The sequence below is a fragment of the Xyrauchen texanus genome, chromosome 26 (genome assembly GCF_025860055.1).
Source record: "Xyrauchen texanus isolate HMW12.3.18 chromosome 26, RBS_HiC_50CHRs, whole genome shotgun sequence".
Taxonomy (NCBI): Eukaryota; Metazoa; Chordata; class Actinopteri; order Cypriniformes; family Catostomidae; genus Xyrauchen; species Xyrauchen texanus.
In genome coordinates, this window is record NC_068301.1 from 9,054,640 (window position 1) to 9,082,504 (window position 27,865).

General features: G+C 37.4%; 1 protein-coding gene across 1 annotated transcript; it reads right to left on the reverse strand.

The window, feature by feature from the left end:
* Positions 1 to 4,339: 4,339 nt before the first annotated feature.
* Positions 4,340 to 16,586, reverse strand: LOC127619987 (inhibitor of growth protein 4-like). The gene is made up of 8 exons (XM_052093033.1): positions 16,528 to 16,586; positions 13,647 to 13,718; positions 13,326 to 13,492; positions 8,534 to 8,648; positions 8,323 to 8,437; positions 7,627 to 7,789; positions 6,362 to 6,423; positions 4,340 to 6,220 (listed from the first exon to the last, which is right to left on the reverse strand). The coding sequence occupies exons 1-8, from the start codon at positions 16,562 to 16,564 to the stop codon at positions 6,181 to 6,183; spliced, it is 771 nt and encodes a 256-aa protein (XP_051948993.1). The 5' UTR covers positions 16,565 to 16,586; the 3' UTR covers positions 4,340 to 6,180.
* Between the last annotated feature and the right edge of the window lie 11,279 nt (positions 16,587 to 27,865).

Consider the following 27,865-nt stretch of genomic DNA (forward strand, 5'->3'; position numbering starts at 1 on the left):
CTGGATATGACCAATCTTGAGGGGAGACATGTTTTCAGTGACCAGTGGAAAGACATGGACATCATGAATCCGCATGCCTACTTTGGCATCCTCATTCTTGCTGGTGTCTACAGGTCAAGAGGGGAGTCGACTGAAAGTCTGTGAGATGCTGAGACAGTGAGAGCAATTTTTAGAGCCACAATGTCTCTGAAGAGCTTCCATGTATTCTCAAGGATAATCAGATTTGACGACCGGGAATCAAGACCTGTTAGATGGCGAGGGGACAAGTTGGCAGCAATCCGCACTGTGTGGGACCAGTGGGTGGACTGGCTTCCCCATCATTACAACCGGCCCAATGTAACTGTGGATGAATGGCTTGTGGGGTTTAGAGGCTGCTGCCCTTTCATGCAGTATATCCCCTCAAAACCAGCAAGGTATGGCATCAAAATCTGGGCTGCCTGTGATGCAAATTTATACAGGGAAGCCAGAAGGAGCTGCTGAAAGAAACCAGATACATTTTTATTTCAGAATTGTTTTTAAAACCCAAAATATGTTCCGGGTCAATTTGACCCAAGGGATACCAGAGGGTCCCAAAAGTGAAGACAATACAAGGGTTAAAGAGATATTACCAATATTGGGACTGACTGGAACAAAGAAATTACCCTGAATGTTGACAGACTAGTTCACTAATAGATATTCTACTAGAATATTGACCACTACAAATGGATAACTAAAGATTGGGGCCCTGGTATGTGTACCTTACACTCCTGTCCCTTCAACAAATTATTTCACCAAAGTCAAATGGGTGGGAATTAAATATGTATACACATGTAATACATATGTTTATTCATTGGGGCTGCAGTTTACAGGTGGATCAGTCCACTGGGAATATTCTCAGAGCTCCAGATGGCCAGTCCGCTTATGACTTCAAGGGGTGACAGCTGTTATTTCTTACCTTCTTAATTTCATCATTTTGATCATTGTAGAATAGAAAGATGTAGAGAGCTGAGGTCAGTGAATGAACAAACAGCATCACATAAACTTGTTATAATGAATACTGGCTTCACAGGTATTGTCATTAATCTCTGTAATGCTGTTTTATATCTATTCAGAGCCCAATGCTCTGAGCACAAAATAAATTATTTCTTTTGGTGGGCTCCATGATAGAAATAAGTAGTTGTCAGTGAGTGATTCACCAACATCGCAGCTAGTGTTTACGACACAGGAAGAAAGAAGTGTAAGTGATCTTTAATTACCAGAGCACAGAAAGAGGGGAGAAGAAGGGATGATTATAGGCTTTAACAGGTACACTGTCAGTCCCATGACAGATGCATTGGGCACTAGAATGTGGGGGGCCTTACCAGTAGATTTGCTATTTTGTGAAATACCAAGAGAGAGTTTGAATATGAGCAAACAATTAGAGGTTTAGCATGGCCAAATGGATAATAAATAGCTCTTACAATAAAATTGACTGTGTAATATAATTGGCTAAATGCATGCAAAACCATTCAGCATATTCAAATAAAGTCTTTTGGTTGATCAGAGTGACTTAAAAATAAATGAGAAATATTATTGAGTTCCAGTCATTCCAAAATGCCTCTGTGGATGTACCATATCTATTTAAATCTTTCTATAAGCACATGTGCCGCAGACTTGTTTGCCTATTTAGAATGTAGACTAGAGAACAGCTGCATCCGTGGCATATGCATGCAGTCCGTAAATTACTTAATTATAGTTTCTAAATGCATTCAGTAGTTCTGAGCATGTAATCAACATTTATGAATGGGTCATTAAAAAACAATCTATATATTTTTTTTTTTCTCCAGTTAAATTGAAATGCTTGACATGCTGCCAATACAATTACATTTGATGCATAGAAATGTTGCAGGTCAAATGTGCAATGCTGGTTTAACATAAATCATGCAGCCACGCCCCTGTACAGACACCTTCATTAGCCCCTCAAGTAATCAAGGTCATTGTTTATTCATGCATTCTGCTTGCTATTTATCTCGTCTTTTCTGATCCATTATATACTTCCAAATGCAGAAATATGTTTTACAGTCATCAGTGTAGCAGCATCAGGACCATAAAGGGAGTACTTAAGGGAACTGTTAGACTGCAGCACAGCACCAAAGAGCTCAAGCAGACTACAAAGTGGATCTCTTACAAGCGTAGTTCACACCTAGTGGTTTGTCTGAGAACTGCAATGCAGTAGCAACATTATTGCTATTATTAAAATGTGTACTACAATGTCTCTATGGCTCTTCTAAATTATAATTTTTTTTTTATTATTCTTATTTAATACTAGTTTCTCACTTCTTACAGATTTTCAATGATCACAAGTTCTTTGTGCTATTGATTTCAATTCACTTAAAATATATTAGACATTTGAGACATTGACATCCAAAAGATATTCAGCAGTGTCCAGAAGGCAACCTCGCGACTGCCAAAGTTTTGCGAGAGTCTCATTTGTTGTTACTAAAAGGTTAAAGGGATAGTTTACACAAAAATGAAAATTGGGTACCAAATTTGTTAAGCTCCAAATCATAAAAGCATAAAGGCAGCATACAAGTAATCCATAAGACTCCAGTGGATAAATCCATATTTGTATAAGTGATGTGATAGGTGTGGGAGAGAAACATATCTTTTAATTTAAGTTCTTTTTTTACCAACAATCTCTAAATTCATTTGGCAATTCTTCGTGCATATCGTCACCTACAATGCAGGGAGGAGAATGTAAAGGAAAAATTTACGTTTCTCACCCACACTTATATCGTATCTGAAAATATACTGTATATTTAACCACTGGAGTCTTATGGATTACTTTTATGTTGCCTTTATAAGCTTTTTGGACCTTCAAAATGTTGGTACCCATTCACTTGCATTGTGAGGACCTACAGAGCAGAGATATTCTTCTAAAAATCTTCGATTGTGTTCTGCAGAAGAAACAAAGTCATACACATAAGAGCCCGACCGATATGGGATTTTTGAGGCGGATACCGATTTTAGAGATGGGAAATTCACTGATAACGATATGGCGGCCGATATAGTTAATTTTTGAGCTGGAATGAAAACAGACCTTTTCTATGTGGATTGCACCGATATGACTATGCAAAAGGTACTCAGAAGGCTGCTTTCTTATTATTATTATTATACATTGTCAACAAATTCAAGAAAAGACCACTGAGAAATAATAAACATCAGTACTGTTTAGTATAAGTCAAATGCAGACTATTTTAATACTGCCAGTCAGTTATTGGCAGGTTGTAAAACAAGAAGCATTCACACCTGCAGAGTCAAGAGATAAACAGCGGAAGCAGTGTTACACAGTATTCTGCTATACCAGTACAGGGGAAACTTTTAACGGTGGAAAATCAGATTTTAAATATTATATTTTTTAAATGCAATGACTGGAATTGTTCGGATGAAGGGGGTACCAAACTGTGAATCCTAAACAAAATAGTTTGGTGAATACATGTTTACATATTAGCGTCCACTCAGCTGACAAGAAATGAAAGTAGCTATGTGGTTAGCTAGTTAGCTATAAGCTTGTTGTCATGGAGAGTAAAAGATTGACCAGCATTGCATCTCACCAACTAGGTAACAACGTAGCGTGAAATCAACACTCAACAGACACCATCCACCACCGCACTGTTGTCTGTTGAGCTGTAAAAAGATGCTCTGGTGCTTAACTTTTAATCTGATACATTACTGACTGCACTGACAAACTATAGCTTTCTAACAGCAAACAGACATGAATGACATGGTTGTCAGGGACAGAGTTAACATTATATTAGTTATATTGAAAAGGGAAAATTATGAGGTCATTGTTTATAAAATTTTCAGTATGTATTTCACAAACTAGTTAGCAATTTACAGAGAAGGCACCGTTAAACTCTGCACCGTTTAACACCGCATGCTTAAATGGAGTCGGAGCACGCTCTGCTGGACAAACTACATAATGACACCAATTCTGAAGCATTGTTTTCTGCATTATGAGTTCTGAAAAAAGTTGTAATATCTGTGCATATCGGTAAACACATATGCCGATACGATATATCAGCGAAAGGCTAATATCGGCCGACCGATATATATTGGCAGTTTAGCAAAAAAGTTCAGCAATTTTTAGGCTGGTTCAGCTAATGAGCATGTGCGTTCTTGAGTTGATTAACTGCTGATATCTTTATCTAAAAGCTGATGGGCTCTTTTACGTGTAAGGTTTAGGGTAGGCTTTCTGTGGGATTCAAGTAAATAAAATAAAGCAGTGTGTGACTCTCGCGAGACTTTCAGCAGCCGGACGGTTAACTTCTAGACATCCCTAGAATGAACAAAATAATGACCAGAAGACCCAAAGTTGCTTTTAGACGTCAGGCTTTGTTCATTTAGCATGGAAGACACCAAACCCAATATCTGACATTAGTACAGTATTCTAAATTATCTGTAACAATCAAATCACAATGTAACATGACAAAAGCAAAGAAGATTTAACATAAACCCTTCATCATAGACTAGACAATATAATCATTTAAAACTAACTGGTAACAAGCACTGCGTAGCACCAAGTTTTGAAACAGCGTTGTCTGACTTACCTGTAATTTCATTTTATTAATGTAACTGAATCTTAAAGGTGCACTAAGTAACTTTTTTGTCATCTTCAACTTTCAAATGATACATAGCGGCATACATGCAAAATCAATAGTTTTAAGTTGCAGATGCCATTGTAGAAACTCAGTATTCAGCCAGCCATGATAAATTTAATCAAGAGTCAAAGTGTCCAGTAACAGGGCGGTTACTGAGATTCAGCGAGTAGTATTCGACTGGTCCGGTTTCTAACATGACAGCCCCATAAGGTGATCCTTTCCATCTAGAAAAAAACTGCTTTTATAAGGTTTCTGTTATGACAGAAATCTTCATCTTATGTGAATGGTCATGATTTTATACACATCTTAGAATTAAAATTAATTTATTTAGGAGTAAAATTACTTTGTGCACCTTTATATACAGGTTGATATCAACATATTTGATTCTGACGTCTATCAAAATGTCACATACTGCTTTAACAATGTCAACACAAGTGTTACTGTTCATTTCACACATGTAACCATGTCAAACACATTACTGTTAATATATTCAAAAGCACCAAAAAACACATAGCAATACTCAAATTTAGTTTAAAGGTTACAATAAAAAGCGCCAAATGCATTGATGACTAGGCGTCAGTTTGATTATGTCAACTGATGTAAATGCTGTTTAATCCTTTTCAACAGTCTATCAGATCAGTCTGGAATGCGACCGATTCAATACGATTAAAATAGTGTGGCAATAAGCACCAAAACATTTTGCATCAAAAACTACAGTTGTGGAATGAACCTGAAGTGGAAGAGGTGGTCTTCAAGTGCATTGTTTCTCTACAGGATTTTTGAACGTGCATAAGTCAAAGGTAGTGGAACTAGAAAGGCTGTATACTGTGTAAAAGTTAAATGCGGTTTCAGATCAGCGTTTCCTAGTGAGCAGTTATGTCCTGTTCATGCTGGTTTGTCAAATAAAAATGCCTGTGTCAAGTCTGTTGAGGTACATTGATGTAGCACACTTTTTTAATTTTTTTTAAAGTAAATATAATTAAGGGATAAATAAGTAAGGGATTGAGTTGGGGGAGGCTTTATAAATCTGTTGAAATGAGACCTGTTTTTTATCTTGTTAATGCAAAAACTGAGATTAATAGGAAACTGTCACAGATTGTCTTCTGAGAAGAATATTGTTTGCAAATATCCACCTGGAATTACAACAGTAAATCAGAACTGTAAGAGTGAAAATATCCTGATATACACCCTGTTTGATTTGACAGCTGAGCTCATGTGCGGACTTATAATAATGCATTTGTAAGTAAAAAAAACAAACATCCAAATAAACAATCTAAAAATATAAGAAAATAAAAATGCAGAATAAAAACAACAACAAAAAATACTCAATAACAAAAGTAATCTTCATTACTAAACACATAAATTAAGCTACTATTGTAACTACACCTTCTCCATCTTCACCTGTCATCCCTTCTTTTTGATCAGACTATGAGAGGGATGTGAAGATGGAAAGGAGGACAAGCACCAGATTAAGCAGAGAGTGGATCTATATTAGTGTCTATGTAGGGCCTGTAAATCATGTTTAACCCATGCTTGCTTCCCCCTCTCCTAAATTGCATGTTCATTTTTTCTTTCGCTCCTGTGAACATCTTGGGCAGTACCTGGTGTAAAGCAAAAGAAAGAAAATGATCGAGATACATTCTGAAATATTAAAGTGAACTCATTGAATTTGACAGCTCTTGACTGCCAGTGCCTCAAATCCAAGCAACAGACTCAAGGGCAAAAATCACATGATTACTTACCATTTCCCCCTGGGCTTGGTGGTCAGTCCCACACAGGCAAAGTGGAACCACTCAATGGAGCACTTAAGAGAGAAAAACGCAGTCATTTACCATGAATATACTCTGAATACAACAGGTAAAGCAATCTGTTATAATATGTAATCATACATTTGTGACCATTGAACTGCCACAAACTATGAGTCAAGGTTACTTGTACAGAGATAGTAAAAATTGTGTGTGCCAAAAATTAGACATTTACACTATATTATTTTTTATTCAAAATAAATTTCTTAACATGCTGTACAATGCTATACTGTGAATATACTCAAAGCTTCAGGTCATACAGCACATAAACATCACACTACAGAGTGCCTGCAAGCTAGGGATGGGTATTTTTTGGGCATATTTTGTTTAATTTACAAATGTTACAAAGACCGGTTTCAAAATAAGTTAATTATATTAGCTTATGTTTTTCTTTTGGGAAAAAAATAAGAGTAAAAAGCACTAGGAGTTTAAATAGAAACAAATACTAATTAGGGTAATGCACATATATAAACTCAAATCTACATAAAAAGGATATAATTTCTTTTGATCATTACACATGTTATTATTCAGAAAAGAGGTGAAAGTTGGCTTTTATAAAATGAGTTTTGCCAGTGTTCAGATATTTAATGCACACACTGGTCTGATAAGCTTCAGAGTTTCTCGTACCACTTCACATTTCCCTTCAACCATAAAAAAAATATTATTTTCCATTGTTTTGCATGAGGGAAAGTATGATAATTCAGCGTTGCCCACATCAGGCAAATGTGCAAAAGAAAATACATTTGCGATACTCGAATAGTGTTTTTAATAGTAGACTAGCTGGTGCAGAACGAGTTTTCAATTATTCAATTACATATGCACATCCCTACTGCAAGCCCTTCAGCTGTGACTGTATTGAAAATATACTGCAGTATGACCTTGAGTGCCACAATGAATTAATAAAACTGTTATGACAAAAAAAGTGAATAGATAAGTGAAAGAATCATTTTGATAGAAAATCTAGTCAATAACACGTAAACAAAGGTTCATATTTAGCCTCTATGAGTGCTAAACAGTGATACACTGTAGCTAGGTGAACCAGTGTTTGATGTCATAGCTGTTACTTTATCATGCATTTCAGCATGGCTGGAACGCTGTAATGGCCAATCAGCATCCAGGAATGGAACACAATATATTTTATCATTTTAACTGGAGTAAAAAAAAAAATGGTGGCCATGTATTACATGAAGAATAGGACTCACATCTGTATTGTCACAGCCAATCATCTCCCCATATGAGACCTGGTGGCAGAGGCAATAGGTGGGTTCATTGGGATCCACTGGCATGTCCAGCACATCCGAGGGGTGCACGTTTCCAAAGTTCACAGCCGGGGAAGAAAACTCAGAACTAGAAGGTGAAAGGAATCTGTAAATAAGAATAAAAAAGTTTTCCACATCTGAACCTGGTTAACTCTTCCTTTTTTTTTTTTTTTTAGCTTTTATTTGTTGTTGCTTTCATTGACAATAATTGTAGAAAGAGGACAGGTAATTATTGAGGAGAGAGAAGGTGAATAGGGCACAATGCAGACCGGACACGGAGGCCAACCACTAAGCCCCTTGGCATTTCGAAACATGAAAAATGTATTTCAAAACAACTTCTTAAATATTTATGTACATGCTGGTAGGCTTCAGTGACCCTCCCCTTTGAAATCCATTAGACAAAAACAAAACAAAAACAACTCTAAGGCACATATGCATTACAGTAAGAGTAAAAAGCAGAAAAGATGAATTCCTCTTTAACAAAGACTTAATTTGTTGGAGCAATACCTTTTTTGTAAAGTGATTATATATAAAATTATATATGAATAATTAATCATATATGATGATTATATGTCATCATTGGTCATTATGATGGCCAATAATTATATATGAAGGCCAATAAATGTGTGTGATTCTCACCCTTGTGTGACTTTGACCTTCTTCTGTCCGCTCTTGGTGCTGCTGTCATCGTCGGAATTCTTGACCTTTGACCTGGTGCGAGCTACTTCCTTCTTCTTGGGTCCTCGCTGGTCACCTTGAAACAAAAATGAACAAAACATTAAAGCACTGCTGATGTACAGAGATGTAAACAATGCTGATAACCATTAAATGCATTAGAAGCTCAACTCACTCTTGTTACCCTTACTGGAGGTCGAGTCGTAATCGGTACTCTCTATCTGTTTCTCCTTGAGGTCGGCCTCGAAGCGAGCCAGGTCTGTATCCAACCTCCGAATATGCTTATCCACCTGAAATGCATACAAAATGGTGGCTAATCCATCAAAAATGAAACTGCCATAAATACATCTTTGAGGGCCACACATTTCCTATTAGAAATGTAAATGGAACAAAATGGGGATTTCATAACAAAAACTGGAGGATGTAATGTAGCTGATGGCTTAATAAAGTTGTAATAAAGTAATAATTCTCCCAAAAATGAATTCTCTCATTATTCAATTACCCTGATGCCATCCTAGATGTGTATGACTGTCTTTCTTCAGCAGAACACAAATTAAGATTTTTCGAAGATAGAGCTCTGTCATGTCCTTATAACAGAAGTACACGGGTGCCAGCAATTTGACGGTCCAAAAGTCATATTTAGGCAGCAAAAAAGTAATCCATACAACTCCAGTCAATCAGTGAATGTCTTCTGAAGCAAATCGATGTTTGTGTAAAAAATAAATTGATGCATTACATAGCTGTCACGTTACGCAAGCGTATCGGCGAGTCCACGCGAGAATTCGGAAGCGGCGCTTATTTACAACAGAAGAACGAACGCCACACGAGAGTTTGGCCATTTCAAACTATATCACAGCCCAGGATGGAAGCACCAATTAAAAGTTAAAAACATTTTAATTATCTATTTGTTTCTTACATAAACCTATAGATCCACTTCAGAAGACAATCATTGATTGACTGGAGTCTTTTGCTGCCTTAATATAACAGTTGGACCGTCAAAGTGCTGGCACCCGTGTACTTCCATTATAAAGACCTGACAGAGCTCTATCTTCTAAAAATCTTCATTTGTGTTCTGCTGAAGAAAGACAGTTATACACCTCTTGGATGGCATCAGGGTAATTGAATAATGAGAGAATTTTCATTTTTGAATTATTCCTTTAAATTGATTCTTTTATAGCATCATATTTTTTTTCCACTTATAATGTCATTAAAGGTTTCTTTAGTTAAGTAATTTAGTAAAAAGCACACAGTAAGGAGAGTGTTTATTTGCTACTGTACCTGTAAGACTTCTACATACTCTGTTATGATTGGCTAACATCTTTCCATGTGAAATGAATACCAACTTCACTGCCAAGTTTAGTACTGTTTTAATACTGAACAGGGGCCGGATTCACAAAACGTTCTTCAGAAAATTCTTCTTATCTAGCATTTTCTTTCTTAATTTCTAACTCAAGAAAAAAAAGTTAAGAACTCAAATTCTCCCCTCGTACTTTCAACGTGATATAATTTTCAATCTTCCCAAGGAGAATACTTTCTTGCCGTAATTTCCTCAACAAGAACCTCAAGGTCTTGTTTATCAAATTATAAGTTGTCAAATTGTAACTTGAACATAATCTCATTTAAAAAAATAAATAATGAAAAATTCTTGTTGCACTCTAATCTCCCATCTTGGCTAGTAATTTTCTAATGCAATGCAAACTTTGTAATGCAGCACTTTTCATGTTTCTGTGTCTTTAAGATGAATCGCTTCTGCTGTATCCTTTCTCAATTTTGTGTCTGCTAAATGAATAAATGTAAATGTACCAGCAAGAAAATTCTCCTATGATGGTTAATGTCTTTAAACTAGCACATCCGACGCACTATACATAAAAAGTTCAATTAAAAAAAATTATTACAATGTGCTTGCTACTAAGACATTTATCATCACGTGAACCAGTTGAAACGACTACCTCATGAGCAGGCTAGTCAAATAGGGCTGTTGCGGTGACAATATTTTACCGACATGGTGGTTAGGGGCAACTCACCGCTGATGAACGGTGATTTATGGTGGTTGAAGGGCGGGGTAGGGAGTGCGCAAATGACATGTTTTTGTACATCAAACTTTAAAAGATGCATCATTGAACACAAAATAAAAATGTAACCCTTTGTAAAATATATAAACATTCATCAAATAACATATGTACACAGCGTTTTGCATTGGTTTAACATTTCTGTCTGTTATTGGACTATACTGCTTATTTTTCATGTCAGTAGCAAGGACTACAAATATTGCAGATGTCAGATTCTGTTAATACTGTGGAAGTGGTGGTGGTGTAGTGGTCTAAACCACATAACTGATAATCAGAAGGCTGCTGGTTCGATCCCCACAGCCACCACCATTGTGTCCTTGAGCAAGGCACTTAACTCCAGGTTGCTCTGGGGGGATTGTCCCTGTAATAAGCGTCTGCCAAATGCATAAATGTAAATGTAAATGAAACCCCAATATTCAACACAACTAAATATCACTAAACAGCTGGACAAAAATAAAATAGTTCAGTTCTACCTTTGCTGGAAGCTTTTCAATTGCCAGATGCTTTTAATTTTTGGCAAGTTATTTTGTTTCCAGCTGCACTGAATCCAGAACGCATCCAGAACGCGGTGCTTATCTTGTCAACAAAATTTCACACAAATGTATGAAGTGTTGTTTGATTCTGTTAACAAAGATGGGATTATGAGGATAATTGTAACAATTTTAATTGACGAAAATATGAGAAATAAACAATAATGCAATGCACTGACAATGTTTTAGAAGAAAACCTTGTTAAATGAAACCCTGTTTTTTCAAATGATCCACTCGAAGTAGGCTATTGTGAGGATATTCTTCTGCATGTTGAGAAACGAAGTGCCAATCCCTCTTAAACTTAAGTGTTTTTTTAGTCACCTATTTTCAAATGCATCATATATACATGAGATAAACAAGCCATCAACAGCATACATATAATATTACAACTTAAACTGCTATGAAGCAAACGCACAATGGAGCTATAAACAGCGGAACTTGTAGAGAGATATTGTGAGGATTGCCCTGTGCATGATAACCGGTAAACTGAAGTGCTTTTAATCACTTATATTCAAACGCGTCTTATATATATATATATATATATATAGCCTATATATGAGCAAAATACGCTATATCAACAACATTAATATAATATAATAACTTAAATCTGTGAATCAATGAAGGCAGCGAATGCACAACATTTGAGTTCTAAATTGAGCACATAAACAGGCACGAGCCCTTTTTTCATGTTGTTTGTTAGCATGTTATCATTTAGGGATCCACAATACAACTTTTTCTCTTCCGATCCGATATCGGAAATCTCATTATCTGCCAATACCGATCCGATGTTGTTTTTATGCATAATCAGTTTAGAATATCTTTAAATAATTGTGTGGGACTAATTGGGAGTACTCTTTAATATGTAAAGAAACACAAACCTCTAACTACACATTATTTCAATATAAATATATAGCTTATTAAACACTTTATTGATAACTAGTATACTGGATAATATAGCAGCAAAATTGACAGTAATTCCAGTCTTCAAGTGTTCAGTAGAATAGAAAACTTGTCAACTTGTATCTGGACTTTTTTTGTTAAATTTAGTTGTAAGATATCAGCTCAATTTCATTCAAGCAGTTATATTTTGGAACCCATTCAACTAAAATATTATTATCATATGTAAATAAATAATAATATAATAGTAATATAAATAACATATCTCAATCGTGCACCTTTAACTTTTAAACCCTCGAGTCCTGTAAGTGTGTTTGTTGGTAGGAAAGTTTAATTTAGTTTCTTATTCAAATTCTGGTAAAAAGCACCTCCAGTGCCATTCTAAATGCATATTATAAGTGAACCGAACTATTGAGCATCTACATCTGAGATGTTGTTCGTGAGTAGCACTCAAATATTGTGAAGGCTAAAAATATTAAACACAGCCTTTTGTGATTCACAGAGCTATCACACATATTCAAGTGAGTCATATGAACTACTTCAATTGTGTTTTTATGGTTCATGTAATTTTTTTGGAGCTTGACAGTAAACAAACATGACCAACACACAGTATCGGATATGGATCGGGCTCGTCGGACCATCTAAAAGCTTCAGTATCGGAGCCGATACTGACAATATACCAATACTGTTTATCATTAATAAACTCTTCTGTGCATGAATTTGTGAAGGCATTTTGAGATCGTAACTTCAGTCGGGGATGAATGGATGTGTAGTTGTTACACCTAGTCATGGTGCGGCGTTTGACTTGATTTGCGCACTAAATGCGTATCTTATGAATACGCCATTCCCATAACAATGTGCTCTGTAGTGCAAAATCAGGAAGTCTCTAAAAAACTGAAAATTAATACACCCCTGTGATAAAGAATCCACAACACAGATACTAAAGATCTAATACTTAATTGTACACATTAAAAATGACATTATTTCAGGAATTGATTTAAAGTTTCCGTAAGGTCTTTTAAGTCGATATGTTTACGTCACGTGCATAATCGCAAGTGGCACTCTGCCACCGTGTTGGGGTGGTTGTCACGGTAATGCTAGCAGTCTAATGTCAAAGCCTGTCATTTTATTTTGAAGAAAAAAATGAAGATGTTTTTAAGACATTTTCAAGCTTTGCACTTTCTTACAAACTTATTATTTTCCTTAAGAACCATTTCCGGCCCCTGGATTTGTTGTGAAAATGTGGCCAGTCATACAGTGCATTATTGGCAATGATTGCAACATCAACAAGGTGACAGTTTCTGAGCAATTTTTTCAGTTTAAAGTTTAAAAGATGGGTTAGTGGACTGGGAATATCTCGTTATAATTTTATTTTAGTAATCTTTTCAATAATAAAGTTTTTGTTTAGAAATGATAAAGGATAATATTCAATGTTAACAAAAAAAAAATTAAAATGCAAATTTACACCAACCATCTCATAAGTTTGCATTGCGAGTTGGACCTTGTCATCTCCAAACTCTTTACACTTCCCATAAGACTGCTGGATCTGTCTTAACATGGAGAGCTTCTGTTCGGAGGACAATGTCCTCGCATTAGCTGTGTATTCACGAGCCAGAGAATCAATCTGCCCTTTCAGATCTAGAAAAAGAAAAATACACAAAGAACATTTTAACACATACTCAGTCTTAAAATGTAAATAAAGTTTAAAAGAATTTAAAATAACATTTGAGCAAAACCATTTTATTCAAATTAACCTGATTTATTTATAGATAGATCTGCAGTTTGGACTCACCCTCTGTCCTCTGGTCCAGATCTCGCATCAGTTGAAAGTTCCTCTGCAGTTCAAAGGGAAGATTCTCTATGCCTTTGAAGAGATGATGTGACAAATGAACTTCCTTACACTCTTAACAACATGTACAAAAGCCTATAAAACCAGGTGTTTAAGAGTTCAATTAAAACCCGAGACCCGAGTCTGAGTATAATGCAGGGTTCCAGACTGCGACCATTTTTTGAGAATGTGCGAAATAAAATTTTTTGTGGTCGCATTTGTGCGAGTGGACGCTCGCGCAACAGAACGCCATTGTATCAACAGCAGCTGCTGCAGTCCGTAACTTATGTTCAAAATGAACGAGTACATTATGAATCCGTTTTCCAAATCGTGTTTTTGACTTATCCTGAATCACTACGGTACGCCTATAATAAGTGTTTATATTCTGACTATTTTATCCCGGGCTCGGCTTGGCTGCGATGCTGCCCAGTGCCTGCGTGACTCGCCATAGACATTAACGGAGAGAAGTAGCTCCGGCTACAGTGTTCTTCCGCAAGAAACGTTTATAAATACAGTTTATTTATAAACAACGTACACGTCACGCGCATTGCACACTGATGGTGAAACGCGCCAATTCCGAATTCACGAATTAAAATGAAAAGGTCAATTGCTGAATACTTTAAAAAACAAAGTGTGGAAGTCAAGGATGCTGGTGGAAAGGACCAGCCAACGAGCCAGCACACAGACACTACTGATGACAGGTAGTGTCTATGAGAGCACAGGTGCGGACAGGGAGGAACCGAGTGAGCAAAGGAAAAGGAAAAGGCACAACTTTCAGCAGCAATGGCTTAGACAGTACCCGTGGTTGCGATACGAGGCTAATGCCATGCATTGTTTGTACTGTAAACAGTGTGGCCCATCCATTGCAGGTCATTCTAAATTTGTTACAGGGTCTACGCAATTTAAGATTGAGTATATTAAACTGCACAATGAAAGCAAAAAACAAAAAACCTGTAGGGACCGGCGTGTCTCACGAAACACCCGAGCCCCTTCCTACGTCTTTTCAGCGGTTAGATGAGACTAATCGCTCGACAGAGGAAAAGGAAATGATTATAAAATTTAACACTGCAACATAGCAAAAAAGGAACTCCCGTTCACAAAATTCAAATCAGAAATTATACTAATGAAAAAGAACGGGTTGAATATTAATCCCACTTATGCCAACGACATGGCCTGTGCCCAATTTATAGGAGTGATAGCAGACAATCTGCGAAAAAAGACGGCTGAAAAAATTTCCTCCGCCCACTATTTATCATTTATGATTGATGGAGATACAGACATCTCCATCAACAAAGAATGTGAGATTGTCTATGCCCGTGTCATTGATAATGGAAGACCTACCAATATATACTAATTGGTCATATTGACGTTCAACACGCCCATGCAGAAGGTAAGGAGTGTGAGATTTCTTTTTTATTACAACTATAAACTTTGATAACGAAAAATCTGTATCAGCGTATTATAATAGTCTAATCTTTTAAAATTGAATGCATACATTTGAATGTTTAATGATTTTTAAAAGATAGAAAGATGATGATAATAGACAGACAGATAGATAGATAGATAGAATTAAAATGTAAATAGATAGATTGTATATAATTAAAATTTAAAATGCTTAAAATTACAGATTAAAATTACTGTCCAAAATCTATGAAAATCCTGAAATTTGGCAATGATAATTACCAAATATTACATGTGTTTTTATAAAATATATTACAGGTATTTATGCTGCAACCAAGAAAGCCTTTGCTAGTCTTGAATTAGTGTTGAGGGGCCAGAGCTGATGGATTATGATGCCAGTCAGGATGTTAGGCTGTGGTTCTCCCAAGGAAAGAGGACCAGGAGGCCCAACTATAAGAGCTGGCCCCTCTGAATTCAATTGCAATGTGTTACTAAGGTTGACATTTATTCACAACCAAGGCGACAAAGGGTTGAACAGCTGTGAAGACAGTAAAATTATATATCAAACATTAAAAAACATAAATGTTTTTATAATAGTTTTTTTGATTTGATAGTTAAAAGATTAAAACATTTTGAAACATGAGGTCTTGTGTCACTGTCAGTCTTTTTACATCAGTGCAAAACTAGGGTATGCAGATTAAGACCACTATTCATTAGCATGCATTGATTAATCCCATGGCATGTAGCAGAAAACAAAAAGGTGCGACCAAATCATATGCTGGTGCGACCAACTGAGAAAGTTGGTAGCACCAGTGCAACCAGTGGAAAAGTTAGTCTGGAGCCCTGTAATGTACATAATAATGATAATAATAATTTTACTCCTGCATCCTTTGCACTCTGATCACTGCACTATTTGTCAATATGTCTATATTGTTTTTGTTCATAGTGTGTATATTTGTGTTGTCTACACTGTAGCCTGTGTCTGATTTTATTTTATTATTGTGTTATTGTATTTTTGTATGAGTAAGCACACTGTACAATCCTGAATCAAATTCCTCGTATGTGTACACATACCTGGCAATAAAGCTGATTCTGATTCTAAAGTAAAACACTCATCTACATCTACTCGGACGAAAGCTAGCTCAGTGTGCAAAACACCACTTATGCAAAACATTAATGTATTTCTTTACTTTATTTCATGTTAAGAAGAGCAATGCTATGATGTGCAGACATGGTCGGCACCACGTATCAAATAATGCGAGAAAACCATCACCCAGATCACAAAAATTGGCTTCAGAGCCCAAAACGTTACAGACGTTTCTATTAGCGCTGTTTGTTGTCGTTATTTGTGTGTATGTGGAAACTAGCAGACATAATGGTTCATATAAACTCGGAAGACGTTTATTAAGGCGTATGAATATTAAAATATAGAAAATAATCTTACTGTCCAGATAGTGCTCTAGATACATTCCAGCCGCCATCTTGACAAACACAAACAACGGGTTTTCCGGTTTCGCCGGAAGTCCTGATGTGGGAGTGCTTTGTGCAGAGGGGGGCCCTTTTGTGTCCTCGGTTGGTACTTTGAAGTCATGTTGAAACAGAATCAAAACTCTCAGCAAAACTTCTTTGGTTAAATGGTGAAATGTGCCATGGTGCAGACAAAGCAATATGAGAGTAGTTTATGAAATCTGGAACAATTTATGATGATCACTTGAAAAGCTGCCAGATTTCAAAATTACTACACTGTGCATGAACCCTTTAAAATCAATTTGAAGAGATTTCAGAGTATGATATATGTTTTAGTGTGAGGCAAAAATAAAATGAATGATAACACATTACCCCTTTCCTCTGTAAAAACGGCGTAAGGGTTGTCTTTCCCACATCAATGGATTATGGATCGATTTTGGACATGGCACCATGTACAGTAGTTGTATCATGGTTTTTAGACATGTACCATGGCAGTTCCTTGGTATTCTTTGAAGTATCTTGACTACTATGTAAATACCATGGTAAATTAATATGGTTTTGTTTTTTGGCCCTCACATTTTTGTCACCTTCAGTTGCATTTTTGTCCTGAGCCCTTGTTAATTTCTGACTCTGGTTCAGACCAAACAGATTCAGACCTGTTGCCTGTTGCCCTTCAAAGAAACATGCCGCCGCGTCCGTCATATGTCCACATATGCTCGTGCTGTTTGAGTGTGTTAAAAAAAATGCTTTTGTGTGTTTGTGTGTGTAAATAAATAAATAAATAAATAAATAAATATATATATATATATATATATATATATATATATATATATATATATATATATATATATATATATAGCTCCTGACCCGTATCTGCATGATTATATACACTGCACCGCTGCCACACGATTGGCTGATTAGATAATCGCATGTTTGTTGGTTCCAGACAGGCTGGTTTGAGTATTTCTGTAACTGCTGATCTCCTGGGATTTTCACACACAAAAATAATCTAGAATTTACTCTAAATGGTGCCAAGAACAAAAAAAAAAAAAAACAGTTAGCTGCAGTTCTGTGTATTTAAATATAACATGGAATTACCAGCTATTCCACAATACTGTTATAGTAATTTTTTGTAAGTAAGTCAATAAAACAAATTAGGTTTTTCAAGGTCTGTTCTACATTTAGATGTAGTCATTTAGCATATGCTTTTATCCAAAGCGACTTACAAATGAGTAGCATAGCAAGTCATTTGTCATAAAAAAAGTCAAACACATCAGTCACACTGCCAAGTTCTCAGAGTAGCTGGAGAAATGTAGAAGCTTGCGTAGAAGAAAGAGTCAGACAATTAATGTTTTTGTTGTTGTTGTTGTTTTTGTAATTATTAAATTAAATAATAAGTGCAATTATTGTGGAATGGTTAAGTTCTCACTGAATAGATATGTTTTCAGCTGGTTCTTGAATGTTGAGATGGTTTCAGCAGATTGTGTAAAGGTTGGAAGCTCATTCCACCACAGAGAAAGGGAGAAAGTGAATGATAATGAAGTGGACTTTGTGCCTCTGTGCGATTGGTGCCACTCATTCATTGACTGCAGAGAGTGAGTAGCGACATACTGTAGACCTGGAGGAGTGAATAAAAGTAAGAGGGTGCTGTTCTGAAGTCCTGAGTTAAAGCCTTAAATTTAATAAGGGTAGCTACAGGTAACAAGTGGCGTGACATGAGCACTCTTTAGTTGATTGAAGATCAGACATGCTACTGCATTCTGTACCATCTGTAGTGACTGTATCATGTAGTCCAATCTTAATGTGACATAGCTTGGACCAGGAGCTGCGCAGCATATTCAGACAGGAAAGGTCTGATTTTCCTGATGTTGTAAAACACAGTTGATGAGATGTGGGTGGTAAAGTTAAGCTGGACACCAACCACCGCTCCCAGGTTCCGGACTGTCCTGGTTGGCTTTAGTGTAGTTAAACCAAGTTGAATAGTGAAGTTGAGGTCAACAAAGATTGAGCTGAAGGTATGTTCCTTCATCCAGGATGAGATCTCCAAGAGGCAGGCAGAGAAAGGAGATGTGACAGTGGTGTTTATAAGACTGGAATGATGGGTAGAGCTGCGAATCATCTGCATAGAAGTGGTACGAAAAAATATGTGCCTTAATGTTCGGTTAGAGAGGTGTAGTGTAGATCGCTCTGTAAAAACTCTTGGAATTCTGCGATCTTTGGTGCTATATTGAGACAGTGTTACATTATGTGTACTCTGTTTTTCTCACCAGCAGAGGGCAATAGTCAATCATTTTCAGAATGTTTTGCAAAATAACCTGTAGATTAAACCCCAGGGAGTGACAGTCTGTAGCCAGTCTGTTTCCCTGTACAGCCATTATCCCAATAAACACATTACTGAAGTGGAGATGACAGCCAGACAACAAAAATTTAACATATGAGAGGCTAGTGAAGCGTGGAAAAGATGCTTAATCATTTAGGCAAGAGCTGGCACAATGTTTCACTACACAGGACTGCCAAAAGAACATCATTTCTGCTGCTTCCCCAACTGAGACGCATGTCTAAACAGGCTTCCTCCTTATTTTAAAATAGTCTGGCCATGTTGCTTAACTTGCATATGAATTCAGGGCTGCATAGTCTGGTAGGCATGCCACTGTGAATCAGCCATGCTGCTGAATCATATCTAAAATAGCAGTAGATGAACATAATTAAAATCTTGTGAGACGATCAATTGCAAAATACATTTTAAAGGGTTTGCTTCTTTTCTTCCATGAAACACAAAAGGAGATGTTAGGTGGACTCAGTCACCATTAAGTTTAATTGCATCTTTTTCCAATATGATGAAGGTGAATGGTTAACATCCTGCCTAACATCTCCTGCTCTCCATGGAAGAAAGAAAGCCATAGAGGTGTTGAAAGACATGAAGGTGTGCAAATGATGACAGAATTGTCATTTTTGGTGAACTGTCCCTTGAAGACACAGTAAAATGCATTATCTTTTTCTAGAAGAAAAGCTTCAGAATTAGTATTTTGTAAAAATCACAATTGTTAAAATGTCGGTTCAGCGAACAGCTCACAAACTCTCCTCTAGCTGTGACTAGTATAATATAGCCCCTGTTAACATCCACATATTACATGTAGTTTTAAGGGAGGGCTCTCTGTTTAGGGAGTGTTGTCAATTATCTCCCTCAAAGGAAAAATGACTGTGGCAGTGCTAATAAGCATTTATGCTCAATTCAGCAAATTAAGAAGGGAGAAGACAAGCACTCTTTCCTAGACAGAGAAGTAATCAGAATGCCCTAGGCGCTCATTAGGGAGAGCATGCCATCAAATTATTTGAGTGACTTAATTGCCACTGTTATTATTGCTTGAGACTTTCAATGGACGACATTTACGTGAAATACATGTTATTTTCTTAACAAAGTTTTTCCCGCTTGACAAATCCAAGCTAATAGACAATCACCAAACTGAATTGAACTTAGCTACAAAGTGTCTTAAAGTGATAGTTTACCCAACAATAGAAATTCTGTCATCATTTACTCACTCTCATGTTGTTTCAAACCATTTGACCTACTTACTTTCATTGAAAACAACAGGAGATGTTATGAAGCATTACAGTCAACTTTCACTTTCATTGAATCCCTTTCCATGTAATGAAAGTTTATGGTGAAAGAGGTTGTAATTGGTGAAAAGGTCATCTTCTTTTGTGTTCCAAGGAAGAAAGAAAGTGCATGATTAAATAATGACAGAATGTAGATTTTTGGGTGAACTATCTCTTTAAGTAAGGTTACTAAAGCTACAATTCACAACACCCCAAGAAGTAAAAAATTACATGAGCAGGCCATTTATATACTGTATAAAGTATATATATATATATATATATATAAAGTGTTATTGACCAAAATACAGACAAAAGCATACCTGATAGGCATACCCTTATGGGCAGATTTTTGAATGGCTTTCACTGCAGAAGGCGCATGAATGAAGCAGCAGATACAACAAAAGTGTGAATGGGCACTTAAGAGTATTTGAGTAGATTTGATTCCTTTTGTAGACTAATAAAAAAGAATGCATGACATGTTCTTAGAAAATGTGTCTACGTGAACGGTCATACAGATGTAGGTATATTTGCACAAACTACACACTGGTGTCATCATGTTGACTTATGTTGACAGACTGAACAACGTAACAAAATTAGCTGTCAACCTTAAAGTAGGTGGAGATCCAGGTCACACCTACCGATGACGTGGACCAATGGTAGTAAGAAGGTGTTTAGTAGCTGGTAAGAAGTTTTGCTAAAAGTTCACCTAAGCGAACTGTTACGGACCACTGAAATGAACGCAAAAACACATTTTTGGACAGTTTTTGTCGTCACACCCATTTGTTTTTGATTTTCGTATGCAAAGTATCAAGCCTTAAATCAGAACAGTCTGAAAGTCTATACAAAGCTTGGTGGATTGTAGCTTGAAATCTGTAAGAGTTAGTATTGGTCTCGGTTTAGGGATTTTTAAAAAACCCTAAACAAAGTTTTAAGAATAACAGGATGTTAGCATGGTCAAGCCAACATAATGATACTGAACCATTTTGGCAAAATATACTTGCTTGAAATTGTTTAGCAGGCCAGAACCTAACCTGGCCTAACAGTTAGTGCATGTGCTTTGAAAAAATCTGACTGTGGTGCTCATATGGGCAATGCAAGTTTGAGTCTGACTCCATTTTCCTTTAAATATATAGTGTCAAAAAGTACAAATATTGCTATAGGGTATCTTTTAACTATGACTTTTGGATAGAATGGAAATTTTTTGTGATCATTTCTGGCCAAATACATATTATACTGCACATGCAGATGACCATACATGCACGATTATTTCCCTACTAAGGGGTTATATAAGTCTTCAGATTAACACTTTACATGACCTTTTACTAAAGCAAACACATTTGCAGAGCAAGTCAAATACAAAGTCCTTTGACATGTAAAAAGTTCTATTCTGTTGCTTTGGGTGATTCACATTCTCAAAGGGTCAAAGAAATATTCATAGTGGAGAAAACCCTGCTGAATTACTTTGCTCTAACACAGAGTTATTGATCGTGGCCGAGGGCAGTGGAGCTGGGCCAGAGCTGAGCTCTCTGTCTGAATTAGAGCTCTGTCAGTGCTGCACAGTGCTGATGTACTCACACTGTGCAAATGTAGAGAAGAAATCGGATTTGCAGCAGCTGGACTGTAGTTTGCTATGGGGATTGTTCAGTGCATTTCCCCTCATCATGCCTTCTATAGCACATTAGGAGGTCAGTACATGTTCAGTGCTTTTTATAGTTATGCATTTAACATAACAGTATGTGGTAAAGCCAAGTTATATCTTAATGTAGCATTAAAAGTATTTAACTAAATATTTGACTTTATACAATGTATAAGATAGTTATACAGTATATATTGTAATAATGTAATAACTAGTAGCTAAACAGGTATCAAAACAAAACCACTGTTTTAAAATGAATAAAAAGGATTATGTTTAGTAACACAACCTTAGTGCACAGGCAGACACAAATACTAAATGTCAAAATATGCAAGGGAGACATTGGAACTCACTGCTTAAAAGTGAATTTGATGTCAGTAGCTGCTTTGAAATGAGAGACAGGGTGGAGAGAAGGAGGCAGATAGAGAAAGAGTGAGTGAGAAAAGCATGACTCACTATTTGATACAGCATCCTGTAACTTCAAGCAAGCTGTTGGGTGCATAAATAAATTATGATATGGTTTCCCAATGTTGGTTTTGTGATGTCAGGATGAGCCTTCTCTCTCCCTCTTCCTCTCCATTTTCTCCCCCAGGGTCAAGTTTACGCCTTTTTTCTTGTGTTAGGTAAAGTTGAGTAATATATTTGTATAAAATCATTCATATCTTTTATAAAAAGCACTGTTACCATGAGTGCACCATGGTATCAATATCACCTCCAAAAAAGTACCAAAAAGAACCATGATACAGTCATGGTTGTATGGAAATGTACTATGGTACAACCATGTTTTCTTGAACATGTAACATAGTACTATCATGATATTCTTTGATTCTTTGGTATAACCATGTGATATCATCACTGTACCATAGTACTGCTGCAGTACCTTTTTGTTTTTATAAGGGATGGTACTACCATACATATGCAGAAAAACATGGTAGTACCATGGTACTTTTTGGTACTTTTTGTTACATTTTAGGTTTCCAGTTTATAAAGCTCTCTGTATTATGTGTGCAAATAATGATGTTTGCAATATGCAACAGAGAAATGTTTGCCAGACTGATCACACTGTGAACATTAGGTTGAAAATTCTGCTGCTGAAATAGGTTTGTGCTCAACAAAATTTTAATCAATGCTCCCTAGTGACTGAAGATGGAAGTGTTGTTGAACATATGGGCACTTCTACTGCACAGAGTGAAATGTTCACAGAGTGGTGCCAAAAGGGAGTTTTAAATTGTAAATAATGTGATGTAGTCAGAAGGAATGGATATTTTGATAACTCTACCCCCTAACAAAGAAATATTCAAGTCTTAATCAGTAAGCTCTGACAAAGGTGACCCCCTCAGATGTATATACATACAATTATGTTTTATATAGGCATATACAATAGCCAAGTAAATAATACATAAACAGCCTACTGCATGCTTAATTAAAAAAAAAAATGTTCTAATAAAAATAGCAGGACATTCTGGCCACTTATTTGAAGTTTTAACAGTTATTGTCTTATAAACTCAGCAAAAAAAGAAACACCCCCTTTTCAGGACATTGCATTTTAAAGATCATTTTGTTAAAATCTAAATAACTTTACAGATTTTATTGTAAAGGGTTTAAACAATGTTTTCCATGCTTGTTCAATGAACCATAAACAATTCATGAACATGCACCTGTGGAACGGTCGTTAAGACACTAACAGCTTACAGACGGTAGGCAATTAAGGTCACAGTTATAAAAAGTTAGGACACTAAAGAGACCTTTCTACTGACTCTGAAAAACATCAAAAGAAAGATGCCCAGGGTCCCTGCTCATCTGTGTGAACATGCCTTAGACATGCTGCCTAGAGGCATGAGGATTGCTGATGTGGCCAGGGCAATAAATTACAATGTCTGCACTGTGAGACACCTTCGACAACACTACAAGTTGAAAGGAAGAACAGCTGATCCTACTCACCATGGCAGACCACGTGTAACAACACCTGCACAGGATCGGTTCATCCAAATATCACACCTGCAGGACAGGTAAAGAATGGCAATAACAACTGCCCGAGTTACACCAGGAATGCACAATCCCTCCATCAGTGCTCAGACTGTCTGCAATAGGCTGAGAGAGGCTGGACTGAGGGCTTGTAGGCCTGTTGTATGGCTGGTCCTTATCAGACATCACAGGCAACAATGTTGCCTTGGGCACAAACCAGCCTTCACTGGACCAGATTGGACTGGAACAAAGTGCTCTTCACTGAAGAGTCACGGTTTTGTCTCACTAGGAGTGATGGTCGGACACGTGGTTATCGTTGAAGCAATGTGCGTTACACCGAGGCCTGTACTCTGGAGCGGGATCGATTTGGAGGTGGAGGGTCCATCATGGTCTGGGGCGGTGTCACAGCATCATCAGACTGAGCTTGTTGTCACTGCAGGCAATCTGAATGTTGTGCATTACAAGGAAGACATCCTCCTCCCTCATATGGTGCACTTCCTGCAGACTCATCCTGACATGACCCTCCAGCATGACACCAGCCATACTGCTCGTTCTGCAAGACAGGATTGTCAGTGTTCTGCCATGGCCAGCAAAGAGCTCGGATCTCAATCCCATTGAGCACATCTGGAACCTGTTGTATGGACTATTAAAATATTACTTTGCATTTATCTTCACATTCCATTTAATTGTATTTATTTATCATTTGATTTTACTTGGTCAATTTGTAATCGTACTCCACGCCTCCCTTGAAATGCTCTTGCTCCCCCAGTTTGAAAACCATGGCCCTAACCCAAACCCTAACCCTAAACATAATCACCATTTCATTTTAGAGTGAAAATGCTATCCCTGAATAATGCTCACTATTGTTTATGTGAACACAATTACTTCATGGTTACAACAGGATGAGAACCTATCCCTCGGTGGTTGCTCATGCAACATGCTATCATAAGCGCTAGAGGGAAAGGTAAGCATGGTGGAAATTAAGCAAAAATTTTGCAATTGTCAGAAATTCTGCAGTATGGGGTCGATTTCAGGGTACATTAACTTTCAGAAGCAACATGTCGATTTCTTGTGTGATTATTTTGCCCTTGCTGATGAACTTGCTAATTAAATAAACCTTATCGAGGCAATTTTATACAATTTTAAAAATGGTTATTGTGATGAGGAGGAGGGCGTGATCTCTTCTCTCTCTCTCTGTGCTTCTCTCCCCCCCAAGTTTACAGGAGGCGGGGTGGACCACCGGCTGACACCCCGAGTTAATCCGACCGGTGGCACCGCAACCTGAATCGGGTGGGGAGGAGTGTGATGAGAAGGAGGGCTTGGCTGAGCCATGTTGGAGCACGGCCAGCGCTGAATCAGCTGATCAGCGGGAGAGTGAGATAAGGGGTGGCCGGAGATGCCAGTTCAACAGAGAGAGACACAATCGGTCACACTGCATGTGTGTGTGTTTGTTTATGTTTGTTTCATGTTGAGTTTACCATTAAACTTTACACTGACTGTTCAGCCAGTTCCCACCTCCTTGCCCATCCTTGAACTGTTACAGTGGTGCTGAAACCTGGGAGGTAGGAGGGATGCGCTGTCGTAGAGGACTTGCTGCCGTCCCCTGGGGGAGGTGCGAGCTGGCTTCCACTATAGGGTGGAAGGACCATGCGACAGCGCATCCGGGAGCCGGCGAGCAAGTTTTTCTCTATCTCTTCTCTCCCTATCTCTGTGCTTCTCCGCTCACCCTTTCCCTCTCCCCCCAAGTTCACAGGAGGCAGGGTGGACCACCAGCTGATAGAACAGCCAGAAGGGCAGCGTCTCCCACCCAGAGATGGGGGGGGGGGGTTAGTCAGACCTGTGGCGCCCCAACCTGAATCGAGCGGGGAGGAGTGTGATGAAGAGGAGGGCATGGCCATGATGGAGCACAACTGCCGCTGAATCAGCTGATCAGCAGGAGAACGAGATAAGGGGCGGCTGGAGATGCCAGTTCAAGAGAGAGAGAGAGAGAGAGATGCACGCAGCCGCACTGCATGTGTGTGTGTTTGTTTAAGTTTTTTTCATGTAGAGTTTACCATTAAACTTTACGTTGACTGTTCAGCTGGTTCCCTCCTCCTTGCCCGTCCTTGAACTGTTAAAGTTGTGTTTATGGGGATAAATGAAGACATATTTAATCCCAACACAATTCATCTCAAGCCTAGAGGTTTTTGTAAACTTTTATTTTGGGGTTTTCATGTGAAACATGAAAATGAGAAAAGCGTTAAATGAGATGCTCGGAGGATTGCAGTAAAACATATAAACATGCCTTCGAATGGAAAAGCAGTCAACCCTTTGTTTGGGCAGTTCTGCCATAATATTACCATAACCAAACATGCATAAAGAACTTCACTCATTCTTTCCTCCTCCCAACCCTGTCATCCCTTCCTTCTCTCCTCATTGCTCCTGCTCTCTCCCTCCCTCTCTCTCTTCCACCAGAATACTAATACAAGCCTTACATTCCTTAATATGTCTCAACACACACCTCCTGGGTTAACCCTCTGTATTTCTCTTCAAAAGGTTCTTCTTCCTCCAACAGTGCTGGGAGAATACAGTGACAGAATTTGATTGAAAAAAGAAAGGAAGAAACCTTTTCTGGCTTGCTTGAAGCAGTAAGAGTGTGCATGTACGATATGGACAGTTTTTGGTTATATTAAGGTTATGGATCACACAGACTCCAGTGGACATGACAAGCAAACAAAATGAGCAGGCTTTCTCTTCGATTAGGGGGTAGGAAAAGTACTATAAAAAGAGGTAGCGAGATGGCAAGAGAGATTAGGAGGGATAAATAGATGTTTGTTCATGGTTTGGAGAGTGCAAGCGCCACAAGAAAAATGGAGGGAGGGAGGGGTGAGAGAGTTGGGTGGGGAGATAGATGCACTGCACTGTAAAAAAATTATTGAGAAAAAGAGAGAAAAGGACATCCAGATGCAATTGAAAGAGACTGATAATATAAAGTGTCCAAGAACTTTGGGAATTGCATTTACATATATTACATTTTCAACCCGGTCTCATGACCAGTGTTGGGTGTAAACCAATTAAAAGTTAATTAGTTACTGTAATCAAATTACTTTTTAGTCCATTCTTGTAATCAGATTACAGTTACTGACTTTCAATTAATTTTATTACTCTTTTATTATTTTTCCTCATTAAAAATGTTCAATTTGAATATATAGAAAACTATGACCACTCACATTAAATTTAAGACTCCAGTCATATCAGTAACCTTATAAAAGCTGTTTTATTCTACATGGAGAGGGGCCGCACATGGGGTGGCCATGTTAGAATCACATGACCAGATGAATACTACTCACTTCATCTCAGTAATCATCCTGTTATTTGACACTTTACTAATTAATTAAAGTAATCATGGCTGACTGTGAATACTATATGTCTACAATGGCATCTGAAACTGAACACTATTGATTTTAAATGATGCTGCATTCAGTGTAGTGGTGTCAGTGCAAGTCCAAGATGGCACAAAGACTGAGTGCCAAAGTTACTGAGTGCAACTTAAAGTACATTGTAGATTTATGCTTATTTCTAATATATTATTTGTGTAGAATACATGAATTATGGCCCCTAAACGAGTCACTTGGAAGGAGAAATATGCCTTGTGTATGACTTGTGTGTAACAATGAACAAGATAGAAATATAGACATTATTTTGAATTTGTTGAGCTGAAACGTTCTAGAAAGTAAAAATGTTTTAGAAAGTAACTTAAAAGTAAATTAATTAGTAATGTGATTACTTTTTCCAATGAAACTGTAAGGCCGATGCCAAGGTGTCTGATAGCCCAACACACATCAATTTATGGAATAACAAAGCACTTTCATCTTCAGACAACATCTGAACTCTCTCACAAAAGATGAAATCTACACCTGAATATCAACACGTGTGATAAATTGCAAATCACCTTTGCATTGTTTCACAAAGCTGAAATCTTCACCTGAATATCACCACAGTGTGATAAATTGCAAATCACCTTGCTGACCCCTCTTCCTCTTTTCCCCTTCTCCCCTTCAACAGCTCAGGACCAATACAAAAACACAAGATTTATATGCAAAAATATAACAACTACCATGAAAAAAAAGAATGCAACTGT

Coding starts and splice junctions, on each gene's coding strand:
- LOC127619987 (XM_052093033.1), bottom strand. CDS start 16,564: ATGGCGGCTGGAATGTATCTAGAGCACTATCTGGACA. Junction 13,493..13,646: donor TCTGGACCAGAGGACAGAGG/GTGAGTCCAAAC, acceptor TTCTTTTTCTAG/ATCTGAAAGGGCAGATTGAT. Junction 6,221..6,361: donor ACCAAGCCCAGGGGGAAATG/GTAAGTAATCAT, acceptor GCTTTACACCAG/GTACTGCCCAAGATGTTCAC.